Source organism: Syngnathoides biaculeatus, chromosome 21 (genome assembly GCF_019802595.1).
Source record: "Syngnathoides biaculeatus isolate LvHL_M chromosome 21, ASM1980259v1, whole genome shotgun sequence".
Classification (NCBI taxonomy): domain Eukaryota; kingdom Metazoa; phylum Chordata; class Actinopteri; order Syngnathiformes; family Syngnathidae; genus Syngnathoides; species Syngnathoides biaculeatus.
In genome coordinates, this window is record NC_084660.1 from 6688195 (window position 1) to 6704337 (window position 16143).

Genomic DNA, 16143 nt, shown 5'->3' on the forward strand with positions numbered 1-16143 from the left:
ATCCATCCATCCGTTTTCTTTGCCGCTTATCCTCACGAGGGTTGCGGGGAGCGCTGGAGCCCTATCCGAGCTGTCAACGGGCAGGAGGCAGGGCACACCCTGAACTGGTCGCCAGCCAATCGCAGGGCACATGGAGACAAACAGCCGCACTGACAATCGCAATTTAGAGTGTCCAATTAATGTTGCATATTTTTGGGATGTGGGAGTGCCCACTTGGAGAAAACGCACGCAGGCGCGGGGAGAACATGCAAACTCCACACGGGGGGCCGGGATCGAACCCGGGTACTCAGAACTGTAAGGCCAGCGCTTTACCAGCTGATCCACTCTTCCGCCCTCCATTGCATCCGATTCATTCATTCAAATATGTATATTTCGCACATTATATTTGTGAATTTTTTTCCATTTATTTAATTGAATCGTAGATTCATTGTGAACCACCGTTTATGGCGCTCGTCTCCTTTCGGGTCAATGACCGATGACGTCGCCCATCTGTCCATTTTCCAACGACGCGGCACGATCGTAATTATCGAGTTTGTCTTTCTTCCTTTCAGGGTCGTCCGGGGCCTCTCGGTGAGGTCGGGCAGAGCGGGGCAGAGGGGCCCCGCGGCAGCCCCGGGCCCGTGGGGCCCAAAGGAGAAAAGGGCCACATTGGCTTGAAAGGACCATCCGGACCCAAAGGAGACAAAGTGGGTGTTAGCGACTGTAACGTGCTCGCTATTTTGTTTCCCGCATGTAGACGTAAGCCGACGGAACGGAACGGAAATGGGGGTATATTTGTTTTGTGATCGATTGGATTTGATTTGATTCAACAGGGACCGATGGGAGTACCTGGATTTCAAGGAAACGATGGTGTCCCTGTGAGTGAACGCTTTCTTGCAATAATATGGATATTGATGAATTCGCCCTAGGTAAATATAAAATGTACACTACAGGATCGAACTGGGGTTGATGAGCATAAGTGTTGTTCAAGCACTCTGGATCAGATCAATAAAATGTCATTTGAACAGGAAAAAAAAGGTGGTTTGAAGAAAATTCTAAAATAAGACTAATTCATCTGTAATAATGTGCAAAAAGATGAAGTAAAAGTACATGAATCACAATTTCATTCATTTTGTTGCAGTCTTCTTCTCAACTAAGCCCGATGAAGGTGCTTAGTTCACTTCTGCCACCGGGTGGCGCGCCACAAACGGTTGCCATCTTTTCACTCGCAATTGTCCAAGTGTAATCGATTTTTCTCCTTGTGGGTCTTAGGGTCACACCGGTCAGCAGGGTGGCAGAGGACCACCGGGACTGGACGGCTGCAACGGGACCAGAGGGGAGCCCGGATATCCCGGCTATGGCACCGGCGGGCCGGGGCAACCAGGATTTGCAGTAAAGGGCCATCTGCTTGTTTTGCTCCGTAGACTTTTGACACCCTCTGTAAAGGCTGATGACCGTTTTTTTTTTTTTTGTTTTGTTTTTTTTTGGGACTCTCCCAGGGACCCATCGGGCCGAAGGGTCAAAAAGGAGAACCACGATACGTCACTGATGGCGGTGTCACCGTAAGTCCTCACAAACTTAACCAGCTCATCTAAATAATGTCTAAAGAGCCATAAATATCGCATGTGTATTTCTGTTCATCTTAAATCCAGTTGGCGATGATCGCTAATGATCAGCGTCATCAGTCAGCGATTGCAGTATTGACATTTGTCCAGCAGATAGCGCCAAAGTCACATGGTTCAAATTCAATGCTTTAATGCTAAATGTTTTTTGTTTTGTAGCTGAGGCGAAAAATATATTTGTATCTTAGACAAAGCCACCTGTGAAGAATATCTCGCATTTAAGTCAACTTTATTATCATTGTCTTCTGAGCTCCGAAGTTTTATTTACAAAGTCAGGAGTATCAGGTACCAATATTCTGTTTACAGACGTACTGAGTCAAATGTCGAAAAGAAATTGTTTTTGTCTGTTTCAGAGTTTTCCTGGTCTTCCAGGAGAAGACGGTCGCCCTGTAAGATTTTATTTACATTTACATATCGCTCCCATGTCCTGTTCTCATCTTCGTCCACAGTTCAGGAGTGTAAATGTCAACCCCAGCTGCCTTGCCGTCATTTTAAAAATGTGATGTCTCTGCAGGGCACCAGAGGTCCCGATGGTCCAGTTGGGTTTGCTGGTCCACCCGGGCCGGAGGGATATCCCGTATGTCGGTTTTCTCGTACTCCATCGCATGAAATGAATAGGATACCGAGTAACTTGTTTTGTTTGTCTTCAGGGCCCCCCGGGTCCTCCGGGTCCACCAGGGCCGATGGTAAGCAAATAAACAAATATAAAGAGGGAGGGAGCCACCCCTGACTCAATCTCGTCAATTTATTATTATTATTATTATTATGATTTTCTTTTAGGGGAGTCGTAGTGACGGATATCAAGGCGAGAAGGGAGACAAGGTATAGTGTGTGTTGCTCATTGACAATCTACCCATCCATCCATCCATCCATCCATCCATCCATCATCCATCCATCCATCCATCCATCCATCCATCCATCCATCCATCCATCCATCCATCCATCCATCCATCCATCATCCATCCATCCATCCTTTTGATTGGACAAAACTGTATTTTGGACTCCAGGGCGACTTGGGTCTCCCGGGACCGAGTGGGACTCCAGGTGACGGGTCTCTACGGAGCGAACAAACCCTCACCATCTACAAAGGAGATAAGGTAACACAGAAAGGGAAGGGGCAGAGAACAGTCTCCTGTGGATCGCCTATTTTTGGGGGGAGGCTACTTATGATCTGTTATTTGTCTTTTTTTTTTCTTTTTTCAATGTAGATAAAAGTAGTGGTTCTATTGACGCAATTACCCCTCAGACACTTTGGACCAAAATTTGCTTTGTGTCTTTGTCTAAAAGGGTGAACCTGGACCGAAGGGGCTCCGTGGATTCCCTGGAAACCGTGGGCCTCCTGTAAGCCATCATCTTACAAGAGTCCCCGTTAAAAATGATGACTTTGGAAATGCTTATAATTTTTCCTTTAACTTCAGAGCCCTTTTGGGTTCGCGGGGGAATTTGGAGAGAAAGGAATACCCGGATACCCCGGGGCGAGAGTAAGAGCATCAAATATTGAAATGAAATATTGATAGGGAGAGAAGATGACTGAATGATTACATTATCGGTTGTTTCAGGGTAGTCCGGGTTTTAACGGACCTCCTGGCCTGCCTGGACAACAGGTAGGCTATGAAACAAACAAACAAACAAAAAAATGTCCGACACCTTTTTAGCACTTCAATTTCCACCGTTCATCCTTTTGGTGGAGTAAAGTCAAACATTTGTTCTTGGGGTGCAGGGCTTCAGAGGGACCCCAGGATTCCCCGGGCAACCGGGATACATCGGACCCAAGGTACGGGGACTCCCACGCGCTTTCGGTTTTCATTTGCTTGGACCTGCTAATCATTCCGGTCTTGCATTCACGTAACGTCTGCGCCGTTTGAATGAAAGTTGTTCTGAACGCTGTCAATTAGGGAGACCAGGGAGAACCGGGACTCCCAGGACCCCCCTCTTTTGTCAGCGGTCCAAGCACTTCCGTTCAAGGTAAAAGTCCGACACCCGCAGCCCAAATGTGTCCAAACTAAATGAGTCCAGTGCTGTCAGAAGTCTTTCCTTTGGTTCGCAGGACCACCAGGAGAAACTGGCTTTAACGGGCTTCCAGGTGCACCCGGTGACCAAGGGCCTCCCGGGTTTCCAGGCCCACCTGGCCCTCCAGGATTTGGGCGGTTTGATTCCGGTAACACGCACAGCAACTCACACAAGTATTTACACGGCGCGCCTCTTATGAACCTGTTCTCTCTTTTCGGACTTCTGGCCCGCAGATCGTCCCCCCAGCTCGGGTTTCCCAGGTACCCCGGGCCCGAAGGGGGAGAAAGGTAGCCCCGGCGTACCCGGCTACGGCACAGAAGGACTCCCAGGCTCTCTTGGACCTCCCGGGATTCCAGGGCCTCCTGGACCTCCTGGACCTCAGGGCCCCTCCAGTATGTTGACCGCAGAGCCGTTTAACGGGATTTCTCCTCCGTCATAGGTGGTGATGATCACATTTGGCATGTTTTTATCTTTATGGTTGTCATTAACCTCATTGGTAGGGATACTGCATCGTCATCATCAGGCAGTCACAGATTTGTGCTATGCCTAAAATTATTGAATTAAAGCCAGTTTTAAGTACAGCTGCAAGACAGAAATCCTGGCTGACTGACTTTACTGTCCTCCAAGGCCCACCCGTTGAGCCCTGCGTCATCTATCCCGAGGGGGAAAAGCCCACTGGTCAGTGTAATCACCCACGTATCCACCAGGCGGCAGCCATATTGCGATGGTCACCATGGCAATATTTTTTTGCTTGCCCGGGCGAATAAATGAATAAATGAATGAATAAGAAGCAGCCCAGCAAACTCAACTTTCAGCAGGCGGTAGCTTAACTCTTTTACGCTGCGCAAGGTGCAAGTGGTAAGTTTGGCTTACTGGTCTCTTGACTCCAAGCTGCTTTTCTCAACTTTGGCCACAGGGTGTCACCGCTGAACATAATTCATTGATTTTACTTGCAATAGGAGGGACACAAGCAGGAGCTTTGTTGTTTTTTTTTTTTTTTTTGTCAATCACACTTTGCACTCATTATGTTCATGCAAATTAGGCAATCATTGCACTATACATCAAATAAATGCACCAAATGTACATATTACAATCAGAGGCAGAAAGTTCAGCTTTTTAGGCATAGCGATGTAAAATCAGTGAATTTGGTTCATGCTTTATGTCGAGCTGTGTTATATTTCAATGAGACTGAAACAATCTACTGCTTAAAATAACTTCGCAGTTCAAGCCTTGTCAAAGCTGTCGTGACCAATGAGAACAAACTAACCCGGATTTCACACTGAGCCCCCGAGCTGCACTGCGCATCATTTGCACTGGGAAAACTCACGATTTCAAGACCCGCTGCAAGAATTCATATTGCTCATTCCCCACTTTCGGCTCACGCGCCAGTGCAGGCGAGCCCGTGAGCCAAACAGTGTGAAATCTGAAATCCACGTGATTTGTAGAGCTGTGATTGCTTTGACTGAAAACGTGCTCTTGTTCACTCGTGTTCAATGTGCGTGTGTCATTGCAGTTTCACCCGGTGTCAGCATTCCGGGGGTCCCGGGGCTGCCAGGTACCCGGGGACCGCCGGGAGAGCGAGGACGTAAAGGCTACAGAGGTACGAACCCCCTAAGCAATTCAAACTTGAACGTTTGCCCTCGCAACCCATCGCGTCTCCACAAGGGGATCCCGGTGACTGCGATTGTATCGGCGGCGGATCTTCGGGTCTGCCCGGGACTCCCGGTTCTCCGGGCGTCAACGGCGGCCCCGGCTTCACCGGGCCAAAGGGTGAGCCCGGTGACCCGGGCTCACCTGGCTTTGGCGGCCTTCAGGGATCCCCTGTGAGTACCGTGTGGATCCTTGAGCATTTATTGCATATCCTACTTGGAATAATGGTTAGTTGTTCCACTAGCATCCAGAAATACAGTCGTGAAAGGTAGTAATTGAAAAAAAAATCATACTAGTAGCATTTAGCATATTGGATACATGCTAAAACAACTTTCTGTATTTTGCAAACCCTTGCTGGTGTTTTTGTCCCATCCCAACCAAATTGTGGTGGCCCCTCAGGGCCGCGCTGGCGAACGTGGTTTCTTTGGCCGGAAGGGAGAAAAGGGGGTGTCGTACTACACCACTTTTGGTTTCGGAGTGAAGGGAGAGCTCGGCGCTACTGGGCCCAGAGGACCCAACGGAGAAACGGGAACACCGGGCAGGGACGGATCGCCCGGCTTCCCTGGACCCCCCGGTCCTCCAGTGAGCTCTTTAATGATGAAAAAAAAAAAGAAATAATATCATTAAATCATCAGTAGAGGTGGTTTGACAAACATAAGAAAATGGAAATGTCTTCTTTAGGGGGATGCTGGCTTTGGCACGCGCGGAGAGAAAGGTTTCCCGGGCTTCCCGGGAATCAAGGGGCGTCCCGGAGGGCCCGGCGAGCCCGGCGCCGGCTTTGCCGGTACGCCTGGTTTCCGAGGTGAGCCCGGAGAACCTGGTTTTTCCGGACTGCCGGGGCCACCAGGTTACCCCGGACCAAGAGGTAAGCGGTCGCGGACGTCATCGACGAGCGAGCGCGTGTTCTGTTATCATCCTTACAGGCTGAAATGCGGATCAAACATCTGTCGTCACCCGCAGCATTGTCGTCCTCCTCGCACCATAGTTACCATAGCAACAAAGCCCTGAACACTTTAGGAAGGTTTTGTGGATTCAGCCGAAAACCTCGGACGGATTTTTCTCTCCCGAAAGCAGCTTCCTACCCTTCCCGCCTCGGCCGCTGCGGCATACTGTTAACGACGCGATTAATGGTCTCCATTAATGAGCTTCTACACTTGCTTTGTAATTTCTCTCGTTGACAAAACGCTTGATTGGTGCATCGTGATGAGATTTGAACTCTGTACTGCCACTGTGATTCTTTAGCTTCAGAGGACACGGATAACTTTTGTATTTGGAATCCAACTCATTTTTCTGAAAACAGAGGTGTCCAGCTCTTTATTTATTTTTTTCTTCAATAATAATAATAATTTCCACTGCCTTGATGCAATTTGGAATGAACTTGAAATGAGAAGTCGTGGAAAATTGCGGCATTTTATTGGTAGATTTAGCCAAATAACTGTTATGTCTTTTTGAACATTTTATATTTTCTACCGAAAATGAGGAATTAAAAAAAATTAAGCCTTTTGGGACACACTTTATTTGGTTCAGTGCACAAAAAAAAAAAAAAAAAGTTGGACACCTGTGCTTGGAGAAAAAAAAAAAAAAAAAAAAGAATCCCAAATTGATGATAATCTTACAGCAGAAGCGTTTCCATATTCCCGCAAGTTATGAAGTTCGCACCTCCTCCTCTGAGGCCAAACGACACAAAGTCCGCTTATCTGCAACAAACGACTGGGCGCTCTTCATCGCGCCACGCTAATGCTAAACAACCCGATTTTGTGCTTATAATTATGAAAGGTTATTGTCGCAGGCTGGAGCAAAGAGACAATTGTCGAATTGCTCTCGCGATAAGCGCAATAACCTGTTTGGAAGCATTTGTACGTAGCGCATAAGCAAGTGTTTTAATGTGCTTTTGCCTTGAAATGAGCTTTTACATCATCCAATGGAACTGATTGCTGATTTTGCTGTTTGATGAACAAGATTTGGCGCATGCAAATGAATCCTGATTGGCTTTGTGTGTGCTGCAATTTTCTACTTCTCTCTTTTTCTCCGTTTCCATCCATCCATCCATCGCTCTGTCCCCCACCCCCACCCCCGCCCATCCCCCTGCCGTCGTCGTGCACGTCCATCTGTCCAGGCGAAAACAGCTGTGGAGAGGTTTTTGACAGCGAAGAGGGAACGGGTGGGTAACGAACTTTTTCCATCTGCCAGCCAGTGTAATAGGCCCGGCGGCGAATCTCAGAGCTGCCAATTTGAACGGTTCCCACAATCGGCAAGTCGATCAAAGTGGGACGATGATGTTTTCAAAAGTAAAGCGGGGGCCAATGGAGCCGGCAGACAATAAACAGAAATTCTGCGAATGGACACGAATGCCGATGTCATTCGAATAACGCGAAAGTGCTTGTCGTGATGTTCGCGGGTCTGTTTGCATGCCCACTGCCTAATTGTGTACGACTGCTCCCAGGTGACGTACGTCGGTGCAACGTCGTCGGTGAGGTGGGACAGCCCGGTTCTCCCGGCTTACCCGGACGACCAGGTAACAAGAAGAACTTCTCGAGGTTTTTTAATTTCTACTGTCCCGCAACGGTCCGTTTTCGCTAATCCAGCGAGAAATGAGAAGAACCGTAAAACCGATCCACAAAGTCTGACCCATTCATCACGGGAGCTGTTTTGTGTTGGTAAGGTCCCAGAGGTCAGGCGGGCTCGCGAGGAGGCCTCGGACGTCCAGGATTTGATGGCAGGAAAGGGGAGAGAGGAGAGCCCGGCTTTGGAGGGCAGCCCGGACCGCAAGGTAGGGGGCCGGTCGCCCAAACGTTGTTCTCGTTCCACTCACAGAAAGTATTCAGAAGACTTTGACCTGCATTTTTCTCCCGTCTCTTAAGTTGCGACGCACTTTTCCGGCGCATGTATTTCCGTTCCAGCGTTCTATAAGCCACCCCCCCCTCCCACCTCCTCCCACAGGTTTCCCGGGACCCAGAGGGGACGCCGGAGTACCCGGTAACCCGGGGCAAAGTTTGGACGGGGGCAGGGGAAAGGACGGTGTCCCCGGACGACCTGGAGCCAAGGGCCAGCCTGGAGAAGTCCTGGGGGCCACAGCGGGGCCTCCAGGACGAGATGGTTTTCCCGGAGCTCCTGGAGACAAAGGCCTGCCCGGGACACCAGGAGGAGCCGGATCACCTGGTGCTTTTCACGTCGACGACGTTTTTGGTCACTTGAATACTTTGCACACTAACACGACGAACACCTACGTATGATCAGGTCTCAGCGGGCGCTCGGGGGTTCCAGGCCTGAAGGGCGAGTGTGGCGTCGACGGTTTTCCCGGGATCCCCGGTCCTCCTGGACCCCCGGGGGATCCAACCGTGGAGGTCCCCGGCCCGCCAGGAATCGATGGCAGCAGTGGTCCCAGAGGCTCGCTAGGTGAGCTGGGGAGGACGTGGGGGGACCCAAAAACCTTGTCGTGGGAGGGGAGCAAATAAGATGTTTACTTTGGATTCATCAACTTTCTTCATTTTTGAACCAGACCACGTGGCACATTCTCTGTTTAGTTTCAACTCACCCAAAAGATTCTCTCCCTCTCTTTCATTTGATATTCCCACATCTTCTGCCTTTCCTCCTTCGTTCTTTCCCTCTCTCCCCCGCCCCCCCGCCCTTCACCCTGTACCGCCATCACCATCATCACCTCCATCCATCCTTTCATCCCTCCACCCGTTTTCCTCTTGGTGTGGGCTCATTCCGCGTAGGCTGTCAAGGTGAGACGTCCTTCCGCGGCACCGCCCGCTCCCATCATTTGCCGCTGCCGTCGTCGCCCCCGCGCATTCGTGTTCCGGCTCAAAATGTCCATAAATCCCGGATAAAGGTCAATTGGATCCTTCGTAGGGGGGGAAAAAACATTTTTTTTTTTTGCGCTGGCAACAAATGACTTTGTGGACATTCTAGCTGTGGGACATTTGGAAATGCTGAGTGCTTTCCAGCTGTTTTCTTATATATTTTTTTCAATTTTTTTTTTTTTTTTTTTGCAATTAGCACTAACATTTGTAGTTGATTGACACAATCAAGAGCAATCCGTTCATTTCTTTGCAACGAGGCTTGTGTGACCCCCCCAAACTCAACAAGGCTTCTTTCTTTAAAAAAAAAAAAAAAAAAAAAAAAAAAAAAAAAAAGGACTCGCCGTTTTCATCACGTCCCACTCACCCGGTGGGCCTCTTGAAAAATCTTTTTTTTTTTTTTTTTTTTAAGAATCAAATCTTAGACTTTAGTTACTCGTTGGTGGCTTGAAAATGCTCACTTATTCTGGAATTGCACTTTCTGTTCATTTACTTGCAGTAAATTTAAAATGCTCCACATAAATATATATATATATATAATATATATATATATATATAATATATATATATTTTTTTTTTTACATCAGGCCAGTAATTCAAATCTAACTTGATCGGAGTGCAATTGCAGGCAATTTTTGTGCTTGTGTGTCTTTGACCATGCATAAGCGCATGAATCACATTTTGTCAAAGGTGAGAGTATGTGTGGAAACATTCCAGACATTTCCTGCAAATTCCTAGTTTTATGTTAGTTATGAAGCGTAGCTTTTGATTGCGTTTTTATCAACAATGCGTTGCCTCAAGAAGCACGGTCCGCCATATTCCAGGTGCTCCCGGTCGGAAAGGAGACAGAGGAGATCCAGGTTTCCCGGGACCTGCTGGGATGAAGGGCACCCCGGGACTACCCGGTACCCCTGGGTCACCGGGGCCAAGGGGAGCCTCCGGCCCTCCAGGACCGGGAACGAGGGAGGGATTCCCGGGAATACCAGGAGGGAAGGGTACGCTCCAGCCGTCTGGATCTGAGGCCGTCACGCTCACTTGAAGATGTCATTTTATTTCATTTGATGTCATTTTGTGTTTTTTTGACGCAGGCGAGCGAGGTTTCCCCGGGATGAGGGGCTTCCCCGGACAACCGGGACGTCCTGGAAGTCCAGGATTTCCTGGGGAAAAAGGAATGCCCGGGGTTCCCGGAAGAGATGGACTTTCTGGGGGGCCCGGCTACACCGGACAGAAAGGTAGCGTGTCCAGAGCCCCACGGACAACAACCATGCCTGTCATTTTTTCTTTGGGGGCGGGGGTGTCCAGTCATTGTGGTTTAAGTCTTTTGGATGAAAATGCTTATTAGTTTTGGTCTCATTTGAGTCACGTCTTCATTTGTTGTAGAAATTTGACAAAATACCGCCATCTTGAGAAAATACTCCATGTACTCTTTTCCTTTTCAGGTGAGCCAGGGTTGCCCGGTCCCGCCGGCCCGCCCGGCCCTCGCATTTATACTGTGAACCCAGGCAGAGGAGATCCCGGAATCCCCGGAAGCACTGGCGTTTCTGGCTTCATCGGGCAAAGAGGTCCGCATTGATTGTCCTCCTTTCCGAGCGGCACAAGACCTCCAAACTTTGTTTTCCACAGGTGACAAAGGACTTCCAGGCTCGCCGGGCCGTCAGGGTCTGCCCGGGCTTCCGGGTTTTGCTGAACAGAGCAAAGGGCTGCCGGGACAACCCGGTTTCCCCGGCCAGCCGGGATTCCCCGGCGGCCCCGGTCCTAAAGGTGAAGCTGGAATTCTGGGATTTCCTGGCATGATTGGATCAAGGGTGAGCACAAGGATGCGTTAGCTTAGCGGCTCAAATGCAGTTTTCCACTCTTTGTTGTCAGAGAACTTTTTTTGTGAGTAGTTTACCGAATATAAATGTTTTTTGTTTTTTTTTTAAAGGGAGACGACGGCCTACCTGGTATCCCTGGCAATCCTGGACAGCCTGGTCGTCCCGGTACCAAGGGTGAGTTCTATTTCACATCACAAAAAAACAAAACAAAACATTGAATGTATCCTTTTATAATCGTCAGTATTTCCATTTCTTCCTCAGGTCAGCCTGGGGAGTCTTTTGGCTTTCCTGGCGCGCCAGGATTTAAAGGCCAGCCCGGAGATTCAGGATTTCCAGGTAAAAAAAATAGAGAGGAAACGGGGCCACCAACAACCCTTCAGTCATCTCTCATTAAGCCAAGTGTCATCCTCAAGGTGGGCGTGGCAATAACGGCGCCCCCGGCGACGACGGCTTCCCGGGAAGTCCTGGTTTCTCTGGAGTCAAGGGAGGACCTGGAGAAGCTGGATTTCCTGGAATCACGGGTGAGCGATGCAATCATAGCTACCGCGTTTGAGTTCTTCTCCAGTCGACCGTTTGACTCCCGTATTTCTGTGCTCGCCTTGGCAAGGTTCACCTGGTTACCCCGGACCAAAAGGTCAGTCTGGTTTCCCCGGAAGAAGAGGGCCAGACGGAACCCCTGGTTCACCCGGAGGCCCGGGTGGTCCCGGACCGAAAGGTCAGATGACAACTTGCATGCTTTTCTCTTTTTTTTCCTGAGTGAGACATAAATGGGAGGCAGACAAAACTCTTGTTGATTTTCCAGGTCTTCCTGGATCTTCTGGTTTGGATGGGCTTAACGGCCTCCGTGGACCTAAAGGCCTTCCTGGAACGCCTGGTAAGGAACTTCTTTTTTAAATCTCAGGAGAAGATTTCTTATCGTTATGTCGTTTTGTTTTCTACTTGTACGACTAAGGTTGTTTCTTTGTTGTTGTCGCAGGGGCAAGTGTCAGAACACGCCAGGGTGCCCCTGGCATTCCGGGTTTGAAGGGCGAGAGAGGCGTCTCCTACCCGGGAGCGCCAGGATCCCCCGGACAGAAGGGGGAGAGAGGAGAGTCGGGTGAGTCGAGCTGCACGGATGGACTCGCAGATGAGCTCAATATCGGGTGTCCTATAACGGGGCTGCGGGCTTGTGTGTGTCAGGTGGTCCCGGACTCCCGGGATTTCCCGGGCGACCCGGACTCCCCGGTCGGTCAGTCGGCTCTGATGTCCCGGGGCCATTGGGCGATCCCGGCCTCCCTGGACTGGATGGAGAGTTCGGTAAACCCAAGTTCTTGATTCCATTCCCTTCTTACTAGTCTTCCTCCTCCCGTCTCACCTTCATCTCTCCTCTTCAGGTTTGACCGGTCCTCCAGGCCTTCCTGGGCCGCCTGGCCCAGGCACGGATCAGGGAGAGAGAGGGGATCCTGGGTTCCCGGGTTTCCCTGGGACCCCTGGCAGGAAAGGAGAACCTGGGATCCCCGGAGGCCCCGGAATCCCTGGCAGTCCTGGCTTCAAAGGTAAACCTGGGGTTCCTTGGGACATTCTCCATTGGTCCTGTGGTTTTGACACAATTCAATCTACTTTCTAGGACTACAAGGGGACACTGGATTCAGTGGCGGCCCAGGTCTTAAGGGTTTTACCGGTGACCCTGGCTATTACGGAAGCAAAGGAGCCAAGGGCTTCCGAGGTAAGGGGCTGTCTAAACTTCCCGGATGTGGATCACGCAATGACATGACTTCAGCCGTGTTCCATCCCGCCCACCTGCCCAGGCGCTCCAGGTCCAAAGGGTCGCCCCGGTATCACACTCCCCGGGACATTTCAGCAGTTTGAGCGACCCTTCGGAGATGTCGGTCCTCCAGGTGACCCCGGACCCAGCGGCTTCTCTGGACCGCCCGGTCAGGCCGGGATGCCTGGACGTCCAGGTGACTTATTGATAGATTGCGTATCATCGTCATCATCTTAAATATGATGTGTCCACCTTTCACAAACTCCAAATATTCCCTTTTCACCTCAGGTTCAAAAGGACGTCCTGGTTCTGTTGGTAAACTGGGCCGCACCGGTTCTGTTGGTCTGCCCGGAGCAGTTGGCGACCCGGGTCCTCCGGGATTTCCTGGACCCACTGGAGAACAAGGTCTATTGTCGTGTCTCCCCCTCCCCGTTCACCACAATCCATGAAATAACCTTTTTTTTGCGTGCTCCTCATCAGGCCTTCCCGGCGCCGTCGGTCGGCCCGGCGGTCCCGGCTCGGTGGGACGCAGCATCAGCATCGGCTACACTCTGGTGAAGCACAGCCAGAACGCGCAAGTCCCGATGTGTCCTCAGGGCATGGCCAAACTGTGGGACGGTTACAGCTTGCTTTATGTGGAGGGTCAAGAGAAGGCTCACAACCAGGACCTCGGTACGAAAACCCGGCGGACGAGGAGACGTTTGCCGCCGAACAAAACGGATCTTATCTTTTTGTACCTGCAGGTCAGCCCGGGTCCTGCCTGCCCAGGTTCAGCACCATCCCCTTCCTCTACTGCTCCCCCAACGAGGTCTGCTACTACGCCAGCCGCAACGACAAATCTTACTGGCTCTCCACCACCGCGCCCATCCCCATGATGCCCGTGGCCCAGACGCAGATTCGGCCTTACATCAGCAGGTTGTGAGGTTTTTTTTTTTTTTTTTTTTTTTTTTTTTGGGCGGAAGTGGGGGAAAATTGAGCGCTGACCCCTACCCGCCTTTTACGTCACGTCAGGTGTTCGGTGTGCGAGGCGCCGTCTCAGGCGGTGGCGGTCCACAGTCAGGACCTGAACATTCCCACCTGCCCCCCAGGCTGGAGGAGTCTGTGGATAGGCTACTCCTTCCTCATGGTAAGCATATAGCACAAATTATGAACATTTGCCAAAGCACACCATCTTGACTTTTTTTTTTTTTTTTTCCCCCCCTCCCCTCAATACAGCACACAGCGGCCGGAGCCGAAGGCGGCGGCCAATCCCTGGTGTCCCCCGGCTCGTGCCTGGAAGATTTCCGGGCGACGCCGTTCATCGAGTGCAACGGCGCCAAAGGGACGTGCCACTACTTCGCCAACAAGTACAGCTTCTGGCTGACCACGGTGGATCCCAGCCGCGAGTTCGTCTTCTCGCCGGTGCAGGAGACCCTGAAGGGAGGCCAGGAGCGCTCCAGAGTCAGCCGGTGCCAAGTGTGCAGCAAAGTCTTGTAGAGGTGGGGGAGGGGGGAGAGCGAAAAAGAAAGCAAGAACATGTGACTGAAAAAGTCTCCTCTTCTTCAAAATAGATTTTGTCATCCACTTTCGGGATGTGGGGGGTGAAAAGATGAGTTTATCACTGACAAAGGTGCTACATTTTGCGTGTTATATAATGTCTTTGCTCCTGTCGGAGGAGGGAGGGGGGGGGTCGACGACTATTCTCAGGGCGACCTCAGAGCGTGCCGACTTTTCCCAAAAGTGCCGCGCCTCGTTAACGGTGCGCATGCGAAATAAAAACCACTTGACCCAGGAACACACTTTGTGGTGAAATGTATACACGATACTTTGCTCCCCCCCCCCCCCTTCACTTATATTTCCACTAATTGGATTTTCGGCAAAAAAAACGCCTTAGTATCAGATGTGAAATCGACTGCAGTGTCAGTATTATTGGGTCATTCATTTTCTGCCAGGCTACCCCCCCCCCTCCCCCACATTAACGACGACAAAACGATTAACGACGACAAACGTGACGACGCTTCGGTTTCTAACCTTTTGGATTCTTTTCAATCGGCGCGCGCGTGTTTTTTTTTTTTTTTTTTTTTTTTTTCTCTCGTTGAGCTCCTCAACCGGTGCTACTCGGAGCTGCACTCATCAGAGCGGCGCTTTCCCCACAAATTCCCCTCACACGGCGACCCGACACCCGTTCTGGATGGATGACTTGAACAAGGCCACATTACATATTTTTTTGCACTGACAATGTTTTGGAATAAATATGGCAAACCAAAGCACTTGCCGGGCTGTTTACCCCACCCCCACCCCCACCCCCACCCCCTTTCCACTATTTGTGGTCCACTAAAAGTAATCCAGCACAACAAACGCTTGTCTTATAGAATGTTAATTATTGCTGTACATAGTTTTTACTTTATTTCCCTTTATCTCCCCCGCATTAATACTTCCAGTGCTCTGTTTTGATATTCTTCTCATTTCTGTAACAGTTTTTGAATAGAACGAGGTTCTCAAAGATGTACTGCTCAGTTCCAAATGATATAAATAAGGGGAAAAAGAAGATTTTGGACTTGGAACCTACCTGAAATGTATTTTATCATGATACTATCCATTATTTTTATTTACTGGGAAAGAAGCGATGGACAGACGGCGTGTACATCAACATTTGGGTGGGGGGGGGGGCCTTTGAGTGTTCTATATGGAAAATATATATTCACTCTGATGATCAATTGAATATGTTATGGAGCCAGTTTTACCAGTGACGAGAAAATAAATGTGGTTTTCCTCAAAGAGGACCAGAACCAAAGAAAATCACGTGTACTTTTCTGTGGCCACACCACTCCATTTTGTACAGAAACAGGACCAGATTTCACAAATAAATTTGTGGAAATATTTACTGCATATATATATCCAGAGTCAAGCTTTAAAAAAATGGTCTTGTAAAATGTATCTATCCATCCAAAAGACTAAGGCCTGAGATGGTGTATGACCGTAAAAAAAAAAAAAAAAAAAAATATTAAGACGTTTCCCAAGACTGACCTTTATTTGGCCACAAGGCGGCGCAAAACCAACGCCAGAAATAGATCGTCAGGAACGAGCAGAACTACTTCCGGGTCGCATGGTGGAGACTTGTCATATTCCAGGTCATGGCGCCTGCTTTTTGTCTTAGTTTATTTGTGACTTGCTGTCATGGTGGAATAAAAAAAAAAACTTAGTATACATGGTTGTTTTTTTTTTTCGTAAAAAAACACCTTACTATACATTTTTTTTAACCAAAAAACGTCTTAGTATACTATGTCGTTCCCCCCCCCCCCAAAAAAAAACGCCTTACTATATATGGTCGTTTTTTTTGCAAAAAAACGCCTTACTATACATGGTAATTTTTTGCCTAAGAAACGCCTTAGTATACATGGTCGTTTATTTTCACACAAAAAAAAAACGTCTTAGTTTTCCAGGCCGCGGCGACAAGGCACTCTAGAGCAAACCCCCTACCCACAATGTGGTTCACCTTAACCTTCATAATTAATTATTATATATTCATCGCATCGTTATCC

General features: G+C 49.4%; 1 protein-coding gene across 4 annotated transcripts in view; it reads left to right on the top strand.

Annotated features, from left to right (window-relative positions):
- col4a6 (collagen, type IV, alpha 6) overlaps positions 1–15400 on the top strand; it is a 40364-nt gene extending 24964 nt beyond the window's left edge. Inside the window, exons 5-50 of one of the 4 annotated variants that reach the window (XM_061809265.1) lie at positions 552–686; positions 813–857; positions 1252–1371; positions 1479–1541; positions 1955–1990; positions 2116–2178; positions 2252–2287; positions 2382–2423; positions 2609–2698; positions 2889–2942; positions 3020–3082; positions 3161–3205; positions 3322–3375; positions 3497–3566; positions 3649–3759; positions 3845–4003; positions 4239–4289; positions 5125–5211; positions 5277–5434; positions 5661–5843; positions 5943–6126; positions 7378–7422; positions 7705–7776; positions 7924–8031; positions 8202–8420; positions 8499–8657; positions 8981–8989; positions 9889–10059; positions 10153–10296; positions 10504–10626; positions 10688–10869; positions 10989–11052; positions 11140–11214; positions 11292–11399; positions 11486–11593; positions 11681–11752; positions 11855–11974; positions 12058–12174; positions 12252–12413; positions 12485–12583; positions 12666–12818; positions 12911–13027; positions 13103–13294; positions 13366–13537; positions 13634–13748; positions 13838–15400. In XM_061809265.1, the coding sequence (XP_061665249.1) occupies positions 552–686; positions 813–857; positions 1252–1371; positions 1479–1541; positions 1955–1990; positions 2116–2178; positions 2252–2287; positions 2382–2423; positions 2609–2698; positions 2889–2942; positions 3020–3082; positions 3161–3205; positions 3322–3375; positions 3497–3566; positions 3649–3759; positions 3845–4003; positions 4239–4289; positions 5125–5211; positions 5277–5434; positions 5661–5843; positions 5943–6126; positions 7378–7422; positions 7705–7776; positions 7924–8031; positions 8202–8420; positions 8499–8657; positions 8981–8989; positions 9889–10059; positions 10153–10296; positions 10504–10626; positions 10688–10869; positions 10989–11052; positions 11140–11214; positions 11292–11399; positions 11486–11593; positions 11681–11752; positions 11855–11974; positions 12058–12174; positions 12252–12413; positions 12485–12583; positions 12666–12818; positions 12911–13027; positions 13103–13294; positions 13366–13537; positions 13634–13748; positions 13838–14098 (5016 nt within the window). In that variant the 3' untranslated portion in view covers positions 14099–15400. The remainder of the gene's footprint in view (positions 1–551; positions 687–812; positions 858–1251; positions 1372–1478; positions 1542–1954; positions 1991–2115; positions 2179–2251; positions 2288–2381; positions 2424–2608; positions 2699–2888; positions 2943–3019; positions 3083–3160; positions 3206–3321; positions 3376–3496; positions 3567–3648; positions 3760–3844; positions 4004–4238; positions 4290–5124; positions 5212–5276; positions 5435–5660; positions 5844–5942; positions 6127–7377; positions 7423–7704; positions 7777–7923; positions 8032–8201; positions 8421–8498; positions 8658–8980; positions 8990–9888; positions 10060–10152; positions 10297–10503; positions 10627–10687; positions 10870–10988; positions 11053–11139; positions 11215–11291; positions 11400–11485; positions 11594–11680; positions 11753–11854; positions 11975–12057; positions 12175–12251; positions 12414–12484; positions 12584–12665; positions 12819–12910; positions 13028–13102; positions 13295–13365; positions 13538–13633; positions 13749–13837) is intronic. The other 3 variants (XM_061809266.1, XM_061809267.1, XM_061809268.1) reach the window with 3 other exon arrangements.
- The last annotated feature ends 743 nt before the right edge of the window (positions 15401–16143 follow it).